At 33.7% G+C, this 19,787-nt stretch overlaps 3 protein-coding genes across 5 annotated transcripts; 1 reads left to right on the top strand and 2 right to left on the bottom strand.

Moving 5' to 3' along the window:
- Positions 1-327: 327 nt before the first annotated feature.
- LOC128178580 (tRNA (guanine(37)-N1)-methyltransferase-like) lies at positions 328-3,468 on the bottom strand. The gene is made up of 4 exons (XM_052845826.1): positions 2,766-3,468; positions 2,292-2,480; positions 1,402-2,001; positions 328-1,030 (listed from the first exon to the last, which is right to left on the bottom strand). The coding sequence occupies exons 1-4, from the start codon at positions 3,463-3,465 to the stop codon at positions 999-1,001; spliced, it is 1,521 nt and encodes a 506-aa protein (XP_052701786.1). The 5' UTR covers positions 3,466-3,468; the 3' UTR covers positions 328-998.
- A 213-nt stretch (positions 3,469-3,681) lies between these two features.
- On the top strand, positions 3,682-7,542 carry LOC128177100 (CDK-activating kinase assembly factor MAT1-like). Its single transcript, XM_052843649.1, has 8 exons — positions 3,682-3,781; positions 4,509-4,661; positions 4,949-5,022; positions 5,353-5,456; positions 5,757-5,897; positions 6,054-6,173; positions 6,722-6,843; positions 7,043-7,542. The coding sequence occupies exons 1-8, from the start codon at positions 3,693-3,695 to the stop codon at positions 7,167-7,169; spliced, it is 930 nt and encodes a 309-aa protein (XP_052699609.1). The 5' UTR covers positions 3,682-3,692; the 3' UTR covers positions 7,170-7,542.
- Positions 7,543-8,341: 799 nt separating this feature from the next.
- Positions 8,342-19,653, bottom strand: LOC128175366 (potassium channel subfamily K member 1-like). Of its 3 annotated transcripts, none has more exons than XM_052840933.1 (4): positions 19,190-19,653; positions 12,881-13,024; positions 11,876-12,274; positions 8,342-11,482 (listed from the first exon to the last, which is right to left on the bottom strand). In XM_052840933.1, exons 1-4 carry the CDS (start codon positions 19,365-19,367, stop codon positions 11,226-11,228), a joined length of 978 nt encoding a protein of 325 aa, XP_052696893.1. In that variant the 5' UTR covers positions 19,368-19,653; the 3' UTR covers positions 8,342-11,225. The 3 variants fall into 3 exon arrangements, with proteins under 3 accessions (XP_052696893.1, XP_052696892.1, XP_052696891.1); XM_052840932.1 differs by lacking the exon at positions 19,190-19,653 and adding an exon at positions 13,810-14,811; XM_052840931.1 differs by lacking the exon at positions 19,190-19,653 and adding an exon at positions 13,124-13,775.
- Positions 19,654-19,787: the final 134 nt, after the last annotated feature.

The following is a 19,787-nucleotide window of genomic DNA, read 5'->3' as shown; positions in this document are numbered from 1 at the left end:
AAATTTAATGTTTTACATTATACTGGGAAATACTCGCTCCCGTTTTATTTTCGCCCATTTCGCATTCGTTGTTGACGGGCAAATTTAAGACCTGGCGAATTCCGATATCTTCAATTAATTTTCTTTAAACACAGTGTGTCTGGGCGAATTCAAGATGGGGTTATTATTCGTTTCCTTAATATTATATTGTTACAGTGCACATGTAATGGCCACAACTTGGTGGTGGATTTCATGGCAAGTTAACACAATACTTAATTCTAAATCATTTGATTTATATAATAAAACTTGAATTCATACATCCTATTCCAAAAATAATCCAAACGCCGATAGTATTATAATTTTAATATTATATTAAAATTCACATTTAAACCGCAATTGTAATAGTGTACACGTCAAACAGCACAGAGGAGAAAAAACAAATCGCTGGGCGTCAAATCTGAATCTGGTTTAACAGTATCACAAATTTACTACTTCAATGAGGTTAAAAAAACCTCTGTTAGTATAAAACATAAAATGTTATTTGTACTATAAATTCTACAGCATCCTCATCAGCCAAGGGTTTACAATCTGCTTGCCTCATGAATATACTGAAAGCACTGGTGACAGTGGTCTTTCTCTATCATAGACCAACTTTACTCAGGGCAAGTTACTATTACTCGACACATCTTGACCAATTTGTACCTCAACCAACCTCTTGATGAAAGTGGAGGAATTGGCCGAGGTTTGCCTAATGGCATCTTCGCTAAACAAGTGTCTGATTCGTTTTTCTCATCTGATGAGAAAAAACGAATCGGACACTTGGCTAGCGGAGATGGCCTGATATTTGCTCTCACTGCCTGTTTATAGGTGTATGAACCATGTTAAAAACTTTTTGTCCAGTCTGCCAACAAGTTAACATGATTGTATTTCTCAATGAAAGTATCATCTCCATTTTTGCTTTAAACCTACGAAATTGAGAAACAGTATATCTCTGGTCACTAATTTATTTAGATATATATTTATAAACATATCTTCTTTGCTGCTGGACCATCTGGAAAAAAAACATAAGTATTTAAAATGGCATTTTCTTATTGGTGAATTGACAAACATTCACATTTTTTTTTTTTGCAATTTCCTTTATGTAGGCTTAGAACCAGTTGCATGATACTGATAATTTTTGTAAAGTTTATATAAATGAATTTGAAAATGCATTATAATTTAAAAAACATTCAATTTTGCTAGCTTATTCTCAGCAATGACTTGTTTTTCCTTTGTATTTCACAGGAACTTAACACATTTCCAATACATTTGGAACAAAAATAACTGAAAAGGGACTGAATAAAGGTACTTGATTTTGTTCGCATGACTATAATAAACTCAAACAGCATTTCATAAAGCTACATTTTTTCTCTTTGTTTTTACCTTCTGTTTCTACATTCCCTTTGATCAGCACAGATTCAGGGACCCTAAATTTGATGCACATCATCTCTTTCCCAGGGGCCACATTTCTGACCTCCCTGATGCTGATGTTATCATCCAGAGTACAACCTAAAACTCTTTCCACAGCCTCTCTAGTGTCCTGCTCAAGATTCTCACATTTACTAAAATAATAACAATGAACATAAGGCAAGCAGTTAGGATCCTTTGGCTTGCAGCTAGATTGATTAAAGAGCCCAACAAAACTGTCCAGAAATTCTACAGCCAGAGCTGGCAAATTCATTAAGACATGAACAGTTCCTTTAGAGGACGGGTCCTTCCATATCCTTTCCATTTCTTTTGAAAATATCTGCTTTATAAAGTCCCTGCCATCCATGTTGAAACAATGAACATTGCTATTCTGATTAGCTTTGTTTTTCGAAACATTTAACACCAAACTCTGAAATGAATCAGGATTCAAATCATTTGCAAACACAGTTATTCCTTTCTTCCCACATGGCACTGCAAATGGCCCCACCCCTGCAAAAACGTCAAACACTGTATCCTCCTGCTTTATCTGTGATGCCACCAGGTTATGTTCTGTGCCTGTGCAAATACATGTACTTGGTGTAGAAAAAAATCACTGGCTTGAGCTTTAATTTAAACTTAAAATAAAATATTGTGGAATCATTTACATTTATGGTGGCTCAATTTTTGTGGATTACATCCTCAACAAACTATGAAATTTGGTAAATATCTATTATTCATATGAATGGACCCATGAGATATTAACAATCCAAGGAACACATTAAAAAACTGGCAATCCTAAAAATTGGTCTTACGAATGTAAGGATTCCACAGCATACACATCAGAATAATAAATTATGCGCAATTACCTAATTTAGTATTCCAGTAAACCTTGGAGAAATCAAAAGTGAAGGTACACCCATGCTCCTTGACAGTGGTGGTAAAATCTGGCTCACCAGCAAGCAGCTCCATCTTGAAGTTCCTGAATTCCGAGTCAATTGATTTCAACTTGTTGACAACTGTTTTTAATGTTCTGTGTTTATCTAGAATCACTTGACCTGAAATTAAATTTAAAGACAAGTCAGCATGTTTAAATTGTTTAGATTAATTTGATCAATAGCATTAGTGTTCTAAGAAAATATTTTCTTTGAACTTGATTGAAGTAAATTAAAGTAAAACCAACAGTTATAATTTTTCCCAAGTATATTATCAGTCTGTATTGGATTTCTTAATTTACTGTTCAGTTGTCTGTTCTAAAAAATTTAACCTATGTACCAGAACTACCAATACATGTACTAACACTCTGAACCACAAAATTATTTGTGAAGCAAAACAAACTTCACCTATCAAATTTTTATAGTCATCTGCTCCATCCCGAAGGTTCAGGTGTGCAACATGTCCAACTATTGCAAAGCCTGTCACTGCCTCTAGTTCCTCTGGAAGCACAGCTTTAATTATTTCTGCATGGTCCCAATTGTCATAGTTCATATCAAAACTGTAGAATTGAAAACTAGATAATACAACATTTAATTTCTCCAAAACTGTTCTTTGGTCCTCATTGAAGTCTTCAGCGGATTTTACCTTCATTGGATTAAACAGCATAAGTTTATGGCTTTTTGCAAGGGAGTCTTTTGCACTTAGCTCCACAACAGGTTTAATGGATCTAAAACGCAAGACCTCTTTTTTAAGAGATTTCGCAAGTTTTCCTATACTCTTCTCGGGAACAGCGAGTCCTGGAATTAACACAGTCTTCCGAAAGAGATTTCTATCCAGAACTTTCATTCCCCGGACAGACTCCGGAGGATCAAAAAATGCTGCATTCCCTGTCATGGTGTTGTTTTTCTGACTGTCAGGATCACTTGAGAACATCCATTTATGAATTAGTTTTTGTAAAGACGAAGGCCTTACTTCGCATAGATAACATGCGTTATTCTTTGTGTATAGTCTTATCAAAGCTGATTGTCCTGACAATCTAAGATTTGCAGAAAATTTCCGTAGAAAATTGAGTACCTCTGTTTTCATTTCATTGCACATGTGTTGCATCAATCCGGAATTAGAATTTTCTCATGTTAAGCCATGGTCAAACTTATTCGATTTGAAAGTAATTGAGACTGCTTACAGTGTAATTTGAAGTAAAAAATATACGTTGTTTTAAATTTATTATAATCATAGCCAAAAACGAAATATTTCCATTTATTTTGACTCACTTACACTTTGATTGAAAATTACAGAATAAACACGAATAGTTTGATACACGGTCTACTTTTAAAATGGACGACCAGGGATGTCCTCGCTGCAAAACAACAAAATATCGAAATCCGTCCTTGAAATTACTTGTCAACGTTTGTGGACATTCCTTGTAAGGACTCTTAGTGAAAACTTGGTTTTGTAGAGATTATTCTTGTAACATATTTACAAATTACCACAGCTCTTTCCACCGGTGCGTGAGCTTTTGAGGACAGGGTCGACCACCCCCCCTCCCTTTCCATTCCTCACTCTTAAGTATAGACCCCGGGTTGTTACTCCTTTATTGTCGTTACTCCTTTATTTTCATTAGATTATATAAAAAATAAGAGATTCTCTATATATAATACATTTGTATTAAGAGAGAGCGGGTCTGATTTAAAAAAATTGTTTTGTATAGGTAAGTTTGTGCAATGAATGTATGTATTAGATTAGAAATACATGTATGTCATAACAGGATTATTTTTATGAAAAAAAAAGAAAGAAGCAAAGACCTTCATGTCTTTACTTCGGGGTGGGAGATGGTAAAGGGAGTCGGTCCTGTCCTCAAGCACCTGTGTCTTCTTCCCAACAACAAAAATTCGAACATAATTTAGTTTATGAAAATTAAGAACCAAAAGCATGTGGTAACATTTTGAAACATTTAATGCATTAGATGTAAAAAAAAAAAACAAAAAAAAAAAAACTATGATGTAATTGTTTTGTGGGGGGTGACATTTTTCATAAAGATTATCTTGCCTTCAGCATCGAATTTGAAGCAGCACTCTATGTCTGTCAGTCACATTGCATTTAGAAATATGTGGAACCTTGTCAATTCATGATGGTTGACTTTTTCTTTGCAGATGTGAAACTTGTGTTGAAGCGTTGTTTGTAAAAGGTTCAGGAATATGCCCTGAGTGTGGAACAGCTCTGAGAAAAAATAATTTCAGGGTTCAGTTATTTGAAGATCCTTTTATTGAAAAAGAGATCGAAGTCAGGAGAAAGATTCTAAAAGAGTGAGTATGGGTATATATATATTATGTGTTTAATATATAAATAATATATATATTATTAATATATATTAATAATAATATGTGCTCATATTGCGAAGTTCACCACTGACTTGCTAAAAAATAAGTACTCACTAATATCTAAATCTAATTCCCAATTATTTGTACCGTACTTTGACACATCACATTTGATCAACAGTAAGATTTGATTAGATTCATTGTATAATAATTTTGAAAGATTTCTTTTGTATCAGATGTATAATAAATGTTGTTATTGTCTTTCTGTATTATAGCTATAATAAAAAAGAGGAAGATTTTAAAACTTTGGAAGAATACAATGATTACATTGAAATGATAGAGACATTAAGTAAGTACTCGCACATTTTTAGAAAAATCACAAACATTCCAAATATTATGGAATTCGAAATATTTTAAGGTAACAAAGACAGATATTGCCTCTGGTGGAGTTTGAACCCAGGTCCTCCAGCTTATGCATTCTTCTAATTGAGCGACAGGGCTTAAGGTTTAACCCACTAGCCAGAGCTAAAAGGAATGATACTTGTATTTAGATAACAATGCCACAGTAATGGATTCATAATAGTAGCATCACAAACAAGCATTGTTTTTGAGACGTGAATAATTTCTTCTATTAATGAATGAAAATTATCATAATGTTCTGCGTATATTTTTTTTGCAGTTTTCAATATAGTGAATAATATTGATGTGGATGAAACAAGGCAGATGATAGAACAATACAAAAGAGAAAATAAAGATCAAATTAATAAAGGGAGAAATAAAAAGGTATTTGTCAAAAGCATTTAGGGGACTTTGGCACTTTTGTTTGTGTCAAATAATAAGGAATCAGGAATATACCGTACTAGAGCATGTAGAACCAAATTTATATATTTCTTCCCCTTTGCATCAATTTAATTGTAAGATTCATTTCAATGAATTTTGATTTAACAAATGCTGAGGCTTTAGCTTTAACTTTTGTTTCTAATTTACACTAGTATACAGTAAAAAATGTGAAAAATATTGTTTAACATGTTTATGGCCTGTGCAGTATCAGTTATGCTGAACGTTTTATTACTTGACCCCTAGAGCAAGGATGAAGAGTATTTAGAGAGCCTGATTGAACAAGAGAAAGAGGAGAGTTCCCTCAAGAGAAAGTTTATTGTGGAGGAAGAACAGAGGGAGAAGGACAGTAAAAAGAAGCACAAGGAGGCTCTCCTAGACGAACTGGTGAGCAGATGGCACTGGATAGTTCAACTGATGCCTTATGTGAACAAATTGAATTATTGATTTAATTCATGTGTTTAAAATGCTCAACATGTATTTCTATTATGCAACTTTAAAGCTTGACTTGACTTGACTTCAAAAGATTCTTTTTTATTTCAGATGTTCTCAGACAGATCAGCTCTGGATATTCTCAATGAGCACAAGACAGATATAGACAAGGAGAATGAACTCCGCATTCCTGTGATGGCAACAACAAAGTTCTCAACAGGAATCAAACTGGTAATGTCAATCTCAAAATTATCTTTGTTTCCCCCTTGTGACCCATAATTTTGTAGGTTGGTAGGTTAAAATTATTTCCCCTGGTATATGGTTTAGATAAATAATATTGAAGTTTATTTGGTAAAAAAAAACCATAATTGGTAGGATTTATGTTTGTTGTATTAAGGATAACAAGGGTATTTTATATTTTGCCTTATCAAAGAGTTCAGTCAAGTTTTATATTTTTGAGATTTTTAAAATGATAAAACTTTAGGGGAAGACAATGATGAATACTTGTATTAGTATGAACCGTAAATTCATTTGACGTCTTCTGTCATTAGACTCCCATGTATCAGGATGGGTTCATTTATGATTTCCAAGTTTTGCAATGTTGAGTTGATGATTAAATTTCACATCCTTTGGTGTACATTGTGCTATGCCCTTCGGGGCTTTTTGAAGACCATCGGTAAATGTACATGAATGTAAAAAAAAAATACACAAAAAGATTGTTTGAACTTGTTTTATATACCTTTGAACTTGTTGTTAAAGATTATCGTGTCTGTTTGCAGGGAGCACAGGGTCCCTTCATGTCTGTTCCCCAGCAGACAGTAGAACTGTTCACTTACAGTCCCATTCACCTGGATGTTTTAGGCCCGGATCCACCGGATGAAGAAGCACTGGAGACAAATGGGCAAGTTTTTTTATGCCTAATCGGAGGTTCAATTAATAAGTTTTTGCATGTCTTCTGTAAATTACTCTTGTGAGGAAGTTTCCATGTTTAAAAGCAGTGCTTTTACAGTGTTCAGCAAGTGAACGTATTTGTAAGGAGATACCTGAAAAGTGTTATACTTATAATTATCGATAATGAGGGTCTTTCTCTTTGTCTTTAGGTATTTAAGACACATAAGGAGTGCTTCAGATGAGGAAAAAGGCGGAGGGTTTGAATCTAAACTGGCCTGCATGCGGGCTCTACTAGATGCAGTGAATGGATTGTTTTATCTCCCAGATCAAGTCTGACAGACGCTGCTCACCTGCAAGAGGAAGTGACGGTGACCAGACAGGCATCATGGATATACAACCGAGTGTCAAGGACAGGGGTCTTAATGATTGAACGACCGACAGACACTGCTTTAGTGTTGCTAGTGCCAGATCAAGGAGCAGTTTATGTGTATGTCAAAGAATGGCCGTTGCTGGGATGAACGGAACATGTTTGCTCCTACAGTGCTGGTTTTTGCCATTAACTATAACTTTTTTTGACAGGATTTGATATACTGCCATGACAATACAAGTTTGCTTCAGAAAATGGGGTGAAAAATATTGTACATTTACCGAGTTTATTCAAGTTATTTTGTTACTGCATTTTTGCAGAATAAAAGCAGAACAATTCATATCTTGGTGAGTTCTTATATATGGTTGAAGTCTTTTACTAAATTTCATTCTATTTGACTGTGTGATAATTGGACTGTAATGCTGTAAATGATGTCTTGCAGGTTTGCAAAGCCCAATTGAATGCAACAAAGGATTATTTAAATCATGTGAAAAGGGCAGTAAAAATTTTCCGTCCATTGGTAAAACATTGAAGTTTATTTGAAGAATTGACTTGATAAACAACTGTGGAATCATTAGAAATGTGACGGCTTAATTTTTGTGGATTTAATTCCTCAATTCTATGAATTAATTTAGCATCTCAAACCAAATATCAAACACTTGTTACCCATGTAAACAAATTGATAAAACTTACATGTATTTACTTTAAAAGCAGTAAATCCACAAAAACTGACCTGCACAAATTTTAAATGATTCTACAGTGTTAAACTACCAGGATTAAACTTCGATTGTCCTTTATGAGAAATGGAATAAGCCTGGACAGTTTAATACTTTAGTTTACAATATACTGTGGAATTATTTACCTGGTAAATTTGTGGGGGCCAATTTTCCTGGAATGTAGATTTTTTTTTGCTTATTAATGGGGATGCCTCTCTTATCAGTTTCAGTAAGAAAGATAACTCTTTATTTATTTTCGTTGACGATGTAAATTCGTAAAGGAGGCCACTCACGAAAACCACGAAAATTGAGCCACCATGAATTTTCATGATTCCACAGTAATTTATCTATGGGCTAATACCGGTATATAGTACTCCATGTACACAGTTCAAGCATTCAATAAAAAAAACACAAAAAATGCAATAATCAACTTTAAATTTAATGCTACACACAAATAAAATATAAAATATTTCAGAAATGAACAAAAAAGAAAAGTTTGCTTGTAAAATTATTAACAATAGTTATGTCATTATACAGGCAATGAAAGCACTAGCATTGAAACTCTAGGAAATGTTCACATACATTTCCACCAATGCACTGAAAGTGAGATTCATTGGAATGTAAAAAGATAGACAAATATGTGATGTACAGAATAATTTATCGCGTATACAAGTATATTACTGGTAAGTCATACACTTAAATATATATAGTAAAAGTGAGACGTAAGCGGGACTTTTGACAGTAATTAAATGCACATGAGATCCAATATTTTTGGTTTTCTCTTAAATACTCTATTACCAGTATAGGTATAAGAATTCCATCAAGCACATCCACTGATATTTCATAAGAAAATTTGCCTCTGTATTTGCAATCCAACTTACAAAAAATGAGAAGATAAAAAGTAATTAACATGACAATTTTCTTCAAATATTCTTTGAGATTTCATATGGTACCTACATGTACATGTAATTTAATTATTAAACCTTCACTAACTTGTAAGATCCAAACCAGCATTAAATTACCACTCCCTGCTTAAAAATTCCACTTTATTACATGTTTACACTGCAAAAAACCTTTTCATGTTGGGTTTTAATATTTAAACATAAATTTCAATATTCGTGTCAAAATTAAAATATCCTGTCCATTCCATACTGACAATGTTTCATTGATGAAAATTTCAAGAATTTATGTTTATATATAGTTCACCTGATAAAATGAACTATTGTGAACTATTGCATTAATATACGGTGCCACATTGAAAATGTCTTGTGTCTATCAAAGGCCATTTTTTTGTGAAATATTGTGGGTAAGCAAACAAGCACAGATGAGTAAATCTACTTGTGCATGTATGTGTTGTGAAATTGGCAATTTAAAATTGGGAGAAAAGATTTAAAGCTAAATAAATTGTTTAAACTTGGAGGACCTTCAGACTGTTGCTACATTTTGCACCTTTTTAAATATCAGTAAGAGAATAAAAGCATGTTATTAATAAAACAATAAAAATAATTTCACTCACAATTTCCACATACCCTACATGTAAATTTTCTATCAATACAACAACAAAAAATAAATACACTACATCATTCACACACAAACAAACATTAATTAGTTGTCAAAAATCATCAACAAATTAAAAAAAACCTAAATCAGATCATATAATACACATGTATTGCACTATCAAATTCAAATATAAACAACATATATAAAAAACACTATTCATAATGGCAACAGTTTTAAAAGGAAAACCAAAACAGTTATAAAATGTACACATGAACATGTAAAACAACTACATGTACCTAAATATTCAACAATAAAAACTTTCTTCAAAGATAATAATGCCTATCAAAAAAATTCCTAAATATATTTTTTCTGCGGTTACACTGGTGGGAAAGGGGACTAAGTTTTACTCCAAAAGTAAATTCTAGAACAGGTATAAACACTTCACCAATATTATGAATCTCATCTCAATTCACTTACAATACATTACTTAAAATTACACATTTTAATGAAAAATAATCACATTTCAGTATGTATACATAAGTCAGATTGGAAAGGAATTGAAAATTGGAAAGGAATTGAAAATTACCTGCTAGCACTAGCAAGGTAGGGAAGCAAGTGGAAAATGTTATTTGATCAGAGGTAAGCAAATGAATGTAATTATATGTGTAATGTCATGAAATTGTTTTAACAACTGTCTAAATGTTCACTTCATTCCAAAATATGTATGTCTAAATGTTCACTTCATTCCAAAATATACGCCAGGTAATAATCCTATTTACGGTAAATAAATTTAGCTTCCAATGCAAGGGAGATGACACCAAACCTTTTACATGTACTTGGTTAAGAAGAAATGGCAAGTTGTATTGCTTGAATCTTAGACCTTGAAAAATTAATTCTGACGTTAATGACTTTGACATTGTTTAACTATACTAATTATATTGCACTATCAAGCTTTTTTCCTTCCATTCAGTAGAAGTTGGAACACTATATTGGTACATGCAAACTCAAAATTTTCTCCTTAGAACATACACTATGACTAACAAGATACTTCAACACTTCATAACAAAAACAAGAAATATAGATGATAGACAGATCATGAACTGGCCAGACAATCCTAAATATATATATTCATCATTTTAAAATGAATCTAACCAACAGACCAAGACAGTATACAATCAGTATCAAACAATAAATAGCACATTAATTTCACAAAAACAAAATATTTCTCTATTTGCAGATTTAAAGGACGTTTATCACATAGTTGGTGTATATTTTCTAAGGTTTGTTCTAAGCTCTTTACATACAAAATATTTTCTGCACTTCTGAATACCTTTGAGTCATTTTTTATAGGCAATGCAAACACTGGCCATTAAAAGTAAATCTAGTTAAGTTTCACCAAAAGAAATCATGGACTAACAGTCCTTCATTCATTTATCATTTTTGGGTCTAAAAATTCTATCTAAAATTTCCTGGGATCTAAAATTTGGTCACTGTAAACCAACTTTTTCTAGCAACAACTTCAAAATTGCAAAAATCAATGTCAAGTAAAGTATTTCACTATGACAATTTAATACATGCAGCAATTTACATTTGTGGTTTGCAAAACAGATACATGTACATGTTTTTCTGATCTGTAAAATTCCAAATACAGTATTTCATATGCACAAATAAAAGTTGGTTTACACTACTTCATCTACAACTTCTAATAAAGGAGGCTTCAATCATAACTCTAGCATTATGTAGTGGCCAATGATACAATACTACTTTGTACTCTGATCAAGGAGGTTTAAATCCTATCTCTTTCAGCATCTAGTGGCCCGTGGCAGCAGCTACATCTTCCTGGGTGGGCTGGTACATCTGACTCCCTCCGGTCTGTTTCTGGGGGTCCTCGTCCCGCTGTTTGGTGTATTTGGGTCCACTCCCCTCCCCCCCACTCCTCAGCCTGGCCCTCTCCTCCTCCTCTTCATCGCTCTTCAGGTAGAAATGGAAGCCGAGGTTGAGTTCTGGGATGTCGTACAAGACGGCCAGTAGCAGCATCATCACCAGCAGGCCCAAAAACAGGTACACTGAAAGGAGGGGTGACAGTTAATTATCCATATATTGTTGCTAATCCATCACTTCTGGAACTTAAACCTGGAGTTTATTTCATTGATACTTATTAGCAAATGAAAGCTTTAGTCAATATTTTACAAAATGCACTTTCATATCAGAAGCGCTCAGTTTGTGAAATTGCAAACTATTATACTTTCTTTTAACAGTTGCCACTCTTTGTGATTTGAAACAGTCCACATTTGTTTTAAAGTTCACTAAACAACAATTCCTTTAGCTCATAATGTTAATTAGTTTCTCTTAATTAAATAAATTACCATCAATATACATGTACATATTCATTATAATGTTGCTGTTGTGCCTTAGAGCTTCGATGCCCCTTTTGTATCTAATGTGTACCGGGTACCTACCTGTGGTGGCTAGCTTATACACCGCTCTCGCCTTCTGGTCAGGATTGTCCCCTGGAATGTAGTCCCCCAGACCAATGGTTGTCATGGAGATGAAACAGTAATAAAAGGAATCTAGGAAATCCCACTTCGGCTCAAGCGCAGAGTAAATGGCGGCAGGAACGACGAAAATTATCAGAACAGTGGCTATGAGCAGTATGAAGAAATGCAGCAATTGTATATGGAATACTCGGTACAAATGGCCGAGTTTGCGGAATAGGAAGTAGAGGAACATCTTGGTGGGTATCATCATTCGCTCCACAATGGCGGTGAAGAAGATCAGGGTAAGGGGAATGCCAATCATGGCATACAGGAGACAGAAGCCCTTCCCCGCTTCTGACAGGGGCGCCACTCGACCATATCCTGCAGTTTGAAATGATCGCATAAAAATAAAGAAAGCCTTCCCCCAAATACTCCATCTAGGTACTTTATATATAGTATATACTGTAAATTCCTCATTTTATGTGAGTCACGATTTTTGTATCAAATCATGAGAATATAAAGTTGCGATAACCAATTTTTTGTTATAATTTCTTATAGTTCAAAATTGTCTGAAAAAAAAAGAGCGAGATTTTAAAATCTGCGATGGTTGCTTCTCGCAATTTGACACGGAATTCAATTTCTCGCATTGAATTCGGAATCTACAGTATTCACTTTCTGGTCAAATAACTCATGATTTTTTAAACAATAGACCACAAATAAATTTTTTAGAATTTAAATTAAAACAGCAAAAAATATTTATACCAGTAATTTATCTTTTTAATTTACACATAAAATTTGCTACATTTAAAAAGCCTTTAGTTTATTAGATGTGAACATTTTACTTCAGGCATTAGACCTTCACAGTTCTCTATGATAAACATACATAGGACTGGTTAATTTTTGTTTCGTACAATGGATCAATTTACTGCTACATGTATGCATATGATTGATCATTCAACTGATTTGTTCAAAATGCCTTGTTGATACCTATTGTTGTCAGGAGGGTTCCAGCAAAGAAGATGGACTGTCCAAAGGTCCAGTTGGGCTCCGCCATTGTGACATTTTTTGTTGCAGACACTCCTCTATTAGTGGCCACCACAATACTAGCAATGAACTTCTCCAATTTGTCATCTATAACAAAGCAAATGGAAAAAACATGATCAATTGGCAGATCAATTCATTTTTACAATTCATCCTGAATTTTTAACATCTGCAGCAAAAATCTATCACCATATTCCAAGCAATCAGTTTTGAGGAAAGAAGTCCCTTGGTGCATCATAAATGAATTATTTATGTGCTGAAAGGCTTTCAACCTAAGAATGGGTGAAAATATAATGCGTACAGGGGAATTGAAGCATCGGTGAGGCGTGAAATGGTTGATCTTGACGCCTACTACAAACCTCAAACTTGTAAGCATTAAATGCAGACAAAAACAAAAGAAGCTGAAAAAATCAAAGTTGTAAGAGATATTATACCTATCACTGTAAAATACATGCAACTCTTTCATTCTGATTTTTTTTTTTTGTTCTTCAAAATTGACAAGCAAGTAAAATATGCCAGTTAATATCATGGTTATAAATGCAAGATAAATATGGAATGAAATAAATGTACCAGTAATCGTGCAAATACAGAGTCATGTTCAGGATAAGGAAAATTACGTTTTAATATTGTTTGTATTACATGTACATGTATAATATGAGTATGAGTAAACAATAGAATATATGTAAGCCAAAAAAAAACTCTAAAAGGAAGTGTTAACAATAAAAACATGTCAATGCATGTAGATATCTTTACTTTCTATTTAATATAAAAACCCATCACTGAAACACTAACCGATTTCTACTTTTCTTCATCTGCAGGGGACTTCATGAAATACTAGCTTGTATAAACTTAATCTTAATGCAGTTACTTTTTACCTGATATGCATGAATGAGCAGACAAAAATTGTAATTTCCTCTTAATAAAGTCACTCTGGAGATCCTTCTCTATGTTAGACTCGAGCTCAATAAACACTAAAGCTCCGAAGCACAGATAGAGCACAAATCCCACACACAGCCACAATAATCGGGCATTAGAGGATCTACAACATGCCTTAATGTTCTCCATCTTAGTCCAATACTGCTTGTACAACAAGTACGCAGCTATCTGCCCCTTCCAAGTAGGCCAATTTTAATTACCGTAATAATGCTAATCTGCACAAGAATTGACAATTCTCTACCTCAACCCAAGGAAAGAAATTTATTACAACAAAATCAATTTCAGACTACAGATGTAGAATCCTACACGATTTATATTCCCACGATGCTTTTAAAAAGACAATGCTGTAGTGTTCGCATCAGTGGAGCATCGGGATTTTTATTTTGTTTTGACATGCAAGGAATCATTTACTACCATGCGAATTAATGCATTGTCTCTACAATAATCAGAGTTCTTGACCTTTCATATCAATTAAGTGTCCCACAACAATTTGTCATTTGGCTTGAAATTTAATTGATATGAAAAATATAAATGGGATATTGCTTTTTTCTCAATATTGGAAAACTAAATGCATGCTTCTTAAAGTTTTTATCAAACTCTGAGAAGTTGCTTAATCAGAAACATAATTTGAAAAATACTATTCAATGATTAAATGCTCATGTCAGACATACAGAATTTCATCTCAAATCATCTCGGTTTTATTGGCATTTATTGACTTTTAATTGCCATGCAAAACCATACATCTAACAAATCAGCTAACACAGCTGAGCAATTCAATTTTAGTGCAAGTTGGCCTCATAACTTATTTAGGGCATTAATTAAGTAACTCTATATAATTATATCTTTAAACCCTTGTAGTTTAAAGTGATATTATTAAAAATAATTAACAATTATTTAGCTGTTCTGTCTGAGAGAGAGAGATATAGAATATCACACTGTTGTCATGATCTCGGCCCTGGTATCAGCCCGAGCGGTTGGTATCGGCCCAAGCCCGAAGGGCGCGGGCCGATACCATCAGAGGGCTGATACCAGGGACGAGATCAAAACAACAGTGTGATGTTGTTTATATCATATATCTAAAATCAAAAACTTTTATTCAAATTCAAATTCCAAATAGGAATATAATTTAACATGAAGATAGCTATAGATTTTTTTCGGATTTACAAAACTCGTTCGTTTTATTCTTTTTTATATGTGTTAAGAACTGTATGAGTTGTCGGACTTTGTTGACAAACTATATGTCGTTTGAAATATATAGTAGAAGAGAGTCTATCGTCTGAAATAAAGCACTATCTATTATCGAGAGAGAAACTTCCATCCTTCGCAACGTCGTTATGATTCGAATTCCTTCACTGGGATTTCGTAAGTTTCCTGTCAAATTCCATTCATAAAAACCCATACTGTTTGACCTAGCAAGTTGTTTGAGAACGTTCATAAGCGCGTCCATTACTTTAATCACTTATCTTTTACAGTCTAATCTCTGGTTTTCTAAGATTAAGTCTCGTTCCATCCTTCTCTATATCCTCCATAATTTAAATGTTGAGATATCAAATATAGCGTGCTATTGTTCTGAATACACAACCGTTGTGTAGGTTACCTCCCCTTGCTTAGATACACATCTCTCTTTGGCGCTATTTTTAAATTATTATTTTTCAATTTTCAGCAATAAATAAAAATATTCAGACGTGTAAGGTGATGCTTTGTATTATTTATTTGTTATTCTATCGTTATTTTACAAACTAGTCTTAATTTAAAGCAAAGATATTTGGGAATTAGCAATTTTAAATTTGAGGGCAATACACCCCCTTGATGACGGGCTGAGACAGAGAAATATCAGCCCCGAGGGCGATACAGCCCTAGCTTCCAGCTGCTGTCTCACCTCGTCCAAAACATGTGTATCAGGGCTGATACACTACTAGGTATATGATATAGAGAGAGAGAGAGAGAGAGAGAGAGAGAGAGAGAGAGAGAGAGAGAAGAAACTCTCAACTCCTTTATTTTCATTACTGCATGATTTTATAAGGAGCGAGGAAAACCTTAGGATGTATTGCCCTCTTCACAAACAAAGGTTATTTATACTGCTTTTACCATGCACTTGAAATATGGATACAAAAGTTTAATTCAATATAATTTCAATGATCCTGTTGTGATACTAAAACTTGTAAATACACAATAAACAGTACACCCCCAATGGCCACATACAGAGAACATGCCCAATATTTATCTTCATCATTTTCATGGCATCATAATTATTAAAGAATCATTCTTAGTAGTTTTATAACAGATAATCGCACTAAAATGTGATTCTCATGAATGATGCACATTGTACATGAATTATAAATGTATGTTATGCTGTAATCTTAAACATGTACTTATAAAGAAAGAAGAAACAATTAATGCATGCATGATTTGATTTACTGATAATGCTTTTATCATATTTTGCTGACCAGTATTAAAACACTAACAAAAAGTGTAAAGGATGTAATTAAGTCATCTTGCCTTTATTAGGTTCAGTTTAATTAATTAATAATTCACCATTCAGAGTCTGATTTCTTTGTTTATGTTTCAGTTTGATTCATACACTTTAGATTTAAACAATAAGGTAAAGTTTGCAGTTTCAGGGAGATAACTCAGATTTACATTGTGACGTAACACCATCTTTTATTTTAGAGATGACAAGATTTAAACAACCTAATAATTGACTTCACAAGCAGGATTTTGTACTTTTGAAAAAAATATGATGTACGGTAATTGGTCACAAGCATTTCTCTATTTACCGGTACCCAAATGAAGTCCGCAACATACAGTTTTTAAAAGCTTTTCAGAAACACCAAATTTCCACAATTACTTAGATAAGTTTTCATTGGATTTAGAAAGATTTTAATTTTCTTGATATTGTTTCATGGGAGCAGTCCAAGATATTGACTTAACTGTGTTGCATTTGACGTATTTCAAAATAATTCTTCAGTCTATATACTTGCCCTCCCCCCCCCCCCCCCAAAAAAAAATCCCAAAACACCCACATTATCAACTCATTGTGATCGCCCCAGGATTACGTAAGAGATAAGGGTATATATATGACTAAACTTTAAAACTCTTAACACCTGTTGAATAGTCCCTTATTTTAATAAGAAGTAACAATATATTATTTTTTTTTTTAAATTGAACCTTCCCATTCCCAATTGTGACCCCTTTCTGACCCCAAGGGTCATTGCATCTTCAAACCCGCCCAAACCACACCCTAATAGTGGCTTCCCAACAACCCAAAAGGGGGGGGGGGGGTATCATGATTTAAGAATTTCCGTCGTCTCCAAAAGAATAAAATCAATTGAAAAAAAAATATAAATATTTCTTCATCAGTTTGGAAATATCTGTGATCATGCTCATGCATATATCCATTTTTCAATAAAAAGTTTTACTGTTGTCCTGAATTTATGATCTTTGGATACTGTGGGTAATCAATAAACCATCTGTAATTTCTTGAACATGCCAGAATGATACCTAATCTAGATGCATTGACTATTCAATATCTTTTCAGTCAGTGTTTAGAGATCTTCATAAGACTGATTCCTCTCATGAAGCCTGTTAAAATTACACAAGCTTCTGCATTATTCAAGCTACATTGAGGCAAGACTACATGTACATTGATAATTCAGAGAATACTATATTACAGGAAGAGGAAATTAATATAAAGCAGGAGTACAAATCCTAAAACCTGAGTTGACTACATGGTCCAGTTCAAGTCATATGGTCTTACGCTGGAAATTGGGAACAACTAGTACAATTGCCAATATATGTATGTTAAAATAAGAATATACAACACTTTGGATATCAGTTCAATATAAATATATCTAAGATATAGAGAACAATTACAGCTTACAATAACGATATGATCAGTCAGATAATGTTGATGTGACAGAAAAGGGTCAATGACATACTAGATCAAGTAGTTTTTTTTTATATACCTAAAATGGGGCATGGCGCCACGCCACGCTAGTTTGCTTTAGATTTAACACTATACCATAGCATTATTTCTAAAACAACAGGAAATTGATAAAATTCAACATGACATGTTCTTAAAGCATAAGTAAGATGAACCAGACAATTACATGTATATTCAAATCTTAAACCATAGGTATAAGTTTTTGGTGCTTTTATTTGGTATGGGTCGGGCTCTGAATAAGTGCCATATACCAAATTCTGGGGAATCAATTGGATTTGTTTGGGCCAGTTTCTGCATTTGTCAATTTTTAAAAAGGTCACCAAGATGTGTAATTTTTGGGATTCACTCATATTGATAAAAATAATAAATACATACTGTTCTTGATAATATTAATTGGAAATGTTACCCAAAATTCATTGCTGAAGGGTACCAACAAAATCCATGAAAAATTGAGCTCCCACAAAATAAATGTGATGGCTCAACCAACACTTAAGCGTGAAACATTATTAAACCCTTAAGTCTTGTTTGAACCATCACATACTTTCAGCATATTGAATGACAGCGTCGAGATTTGCTCAAACCTCTGTGGAGGAAAGGGAGGAAATGTATGAATTAAACATTGAAAATGAAAAAGGATGCAGCTAAGATTTTCAAAGAGTATTTGAGGTGAGAGTTAGAATTTTGAAGAGTTCAACTGTATAAAAAATGGACAATACATTGTTATGGTCAGACCGGTTCAAATACCGGTGACAGATAGCTCAGCTGGTAGAGCATCTGCCCTACTAGAGATTCAGGGGGCCTGGTTTCAAAATCCCAGTCTGGTCCGTCATTATTTCTGCCATCTCGTTACATTTGGTGCTGTGCCAACCCCTGGAACTGGCAGTTTAACTCCTGCCAGGAGAGGAGGCTAGGGGGATCTTCGAGGTTCATTTAAGGGGGAGGAATATGATGGTCAAACTGGTTTGAATACCAGTGCAAGATAGCTCAGTTGGTAGAGCATCAAACTAGAGATTCAGAGGCTTGGATTCGAATCCCGTTCTGGGCCGTCATTAATTCCCCATCCCCTTACAATGTAAGGCCACTTTAACATGGATTAAATAAATAGATGCAAATAAATTTGCATCTACATATCATTGCTTTTGGTAAATAATGTCTCACTTGATAGTCCTTTGGAAAACAAAACACTTATCAGATTTCTTACTGATGACTCTTGAAATATATTGCCTTGTTTCTATGAGACCTGACCAACCCTATAGGCTATATTTTTTTCGTAGTCAGTCAGTAACAAACCTATTAAAATATATAAATGTAAAACTTCTTGAAAATAAGAAGTGCCTACCTTTACCATGCAAATTGAAAATTAAAAGGAATAATACCTGTTAAACAAGTGTTGTCAGTCAAAAAATCAGATCTTAATTTCTTCACATTCTTAATCAATTCTCGTTCTTGTGGTCCTTCAATTGCAGAGAACACAGATGCTCCAATCACAAGGTATAGCAAATAAAAAAGGGCCAATGCTAGCAATCTTATGGTACTTTTGCGTAATTTTATCATTGTCTATTGCTAATATATAAAGTGAAATGCAGTTGTGAGATTTGCCTTTTGCTGATCAAGCGAAGATGCTGGAAGATGCGGTGCTCCAGAACCTTACTCTGCGAAAATCTCAAATTGAATGGCACTCAAGCTTTTTTGTCACATATCTTATTAAATGCTTCACGTGTTATTCAACAGTTTGTCACACAAGACTGCCACATCCGGCAAATAATCGTAAAAATCTGTTTCTTTCCCGTTCTCATTAAAAATGATGTCGACCTAACAACATCTACCGGATATCCATCCGAGTAAATATAGATCTTAAACAGCTGTTCAAGATTTTAACCCACAAACCCTATCTTTATTTAATCAGTTTTAATAAAAAATGCATAAAAACAGTTTTTCTTTACCAACGGTAATAGAAAACAAATAAGACAGATG

Source organism: Crassostrea angulata, chromosome 3 (genome assembly GCF_025612915.1).
Source record: "Crassostrea angulata isolate pt1a10 chromosome 3, ASM2561291v2, whole genome shotgun sequence".
Lineage (NCBI taxonomy): Eukaryota > Metazoa > Mollusca > Bivalvia > Ostreida > Ostreidae > Magallana > Magallana angulata.
This window is presented reverse-complemented; position numbering and strand designations above follow the sequence as displayed.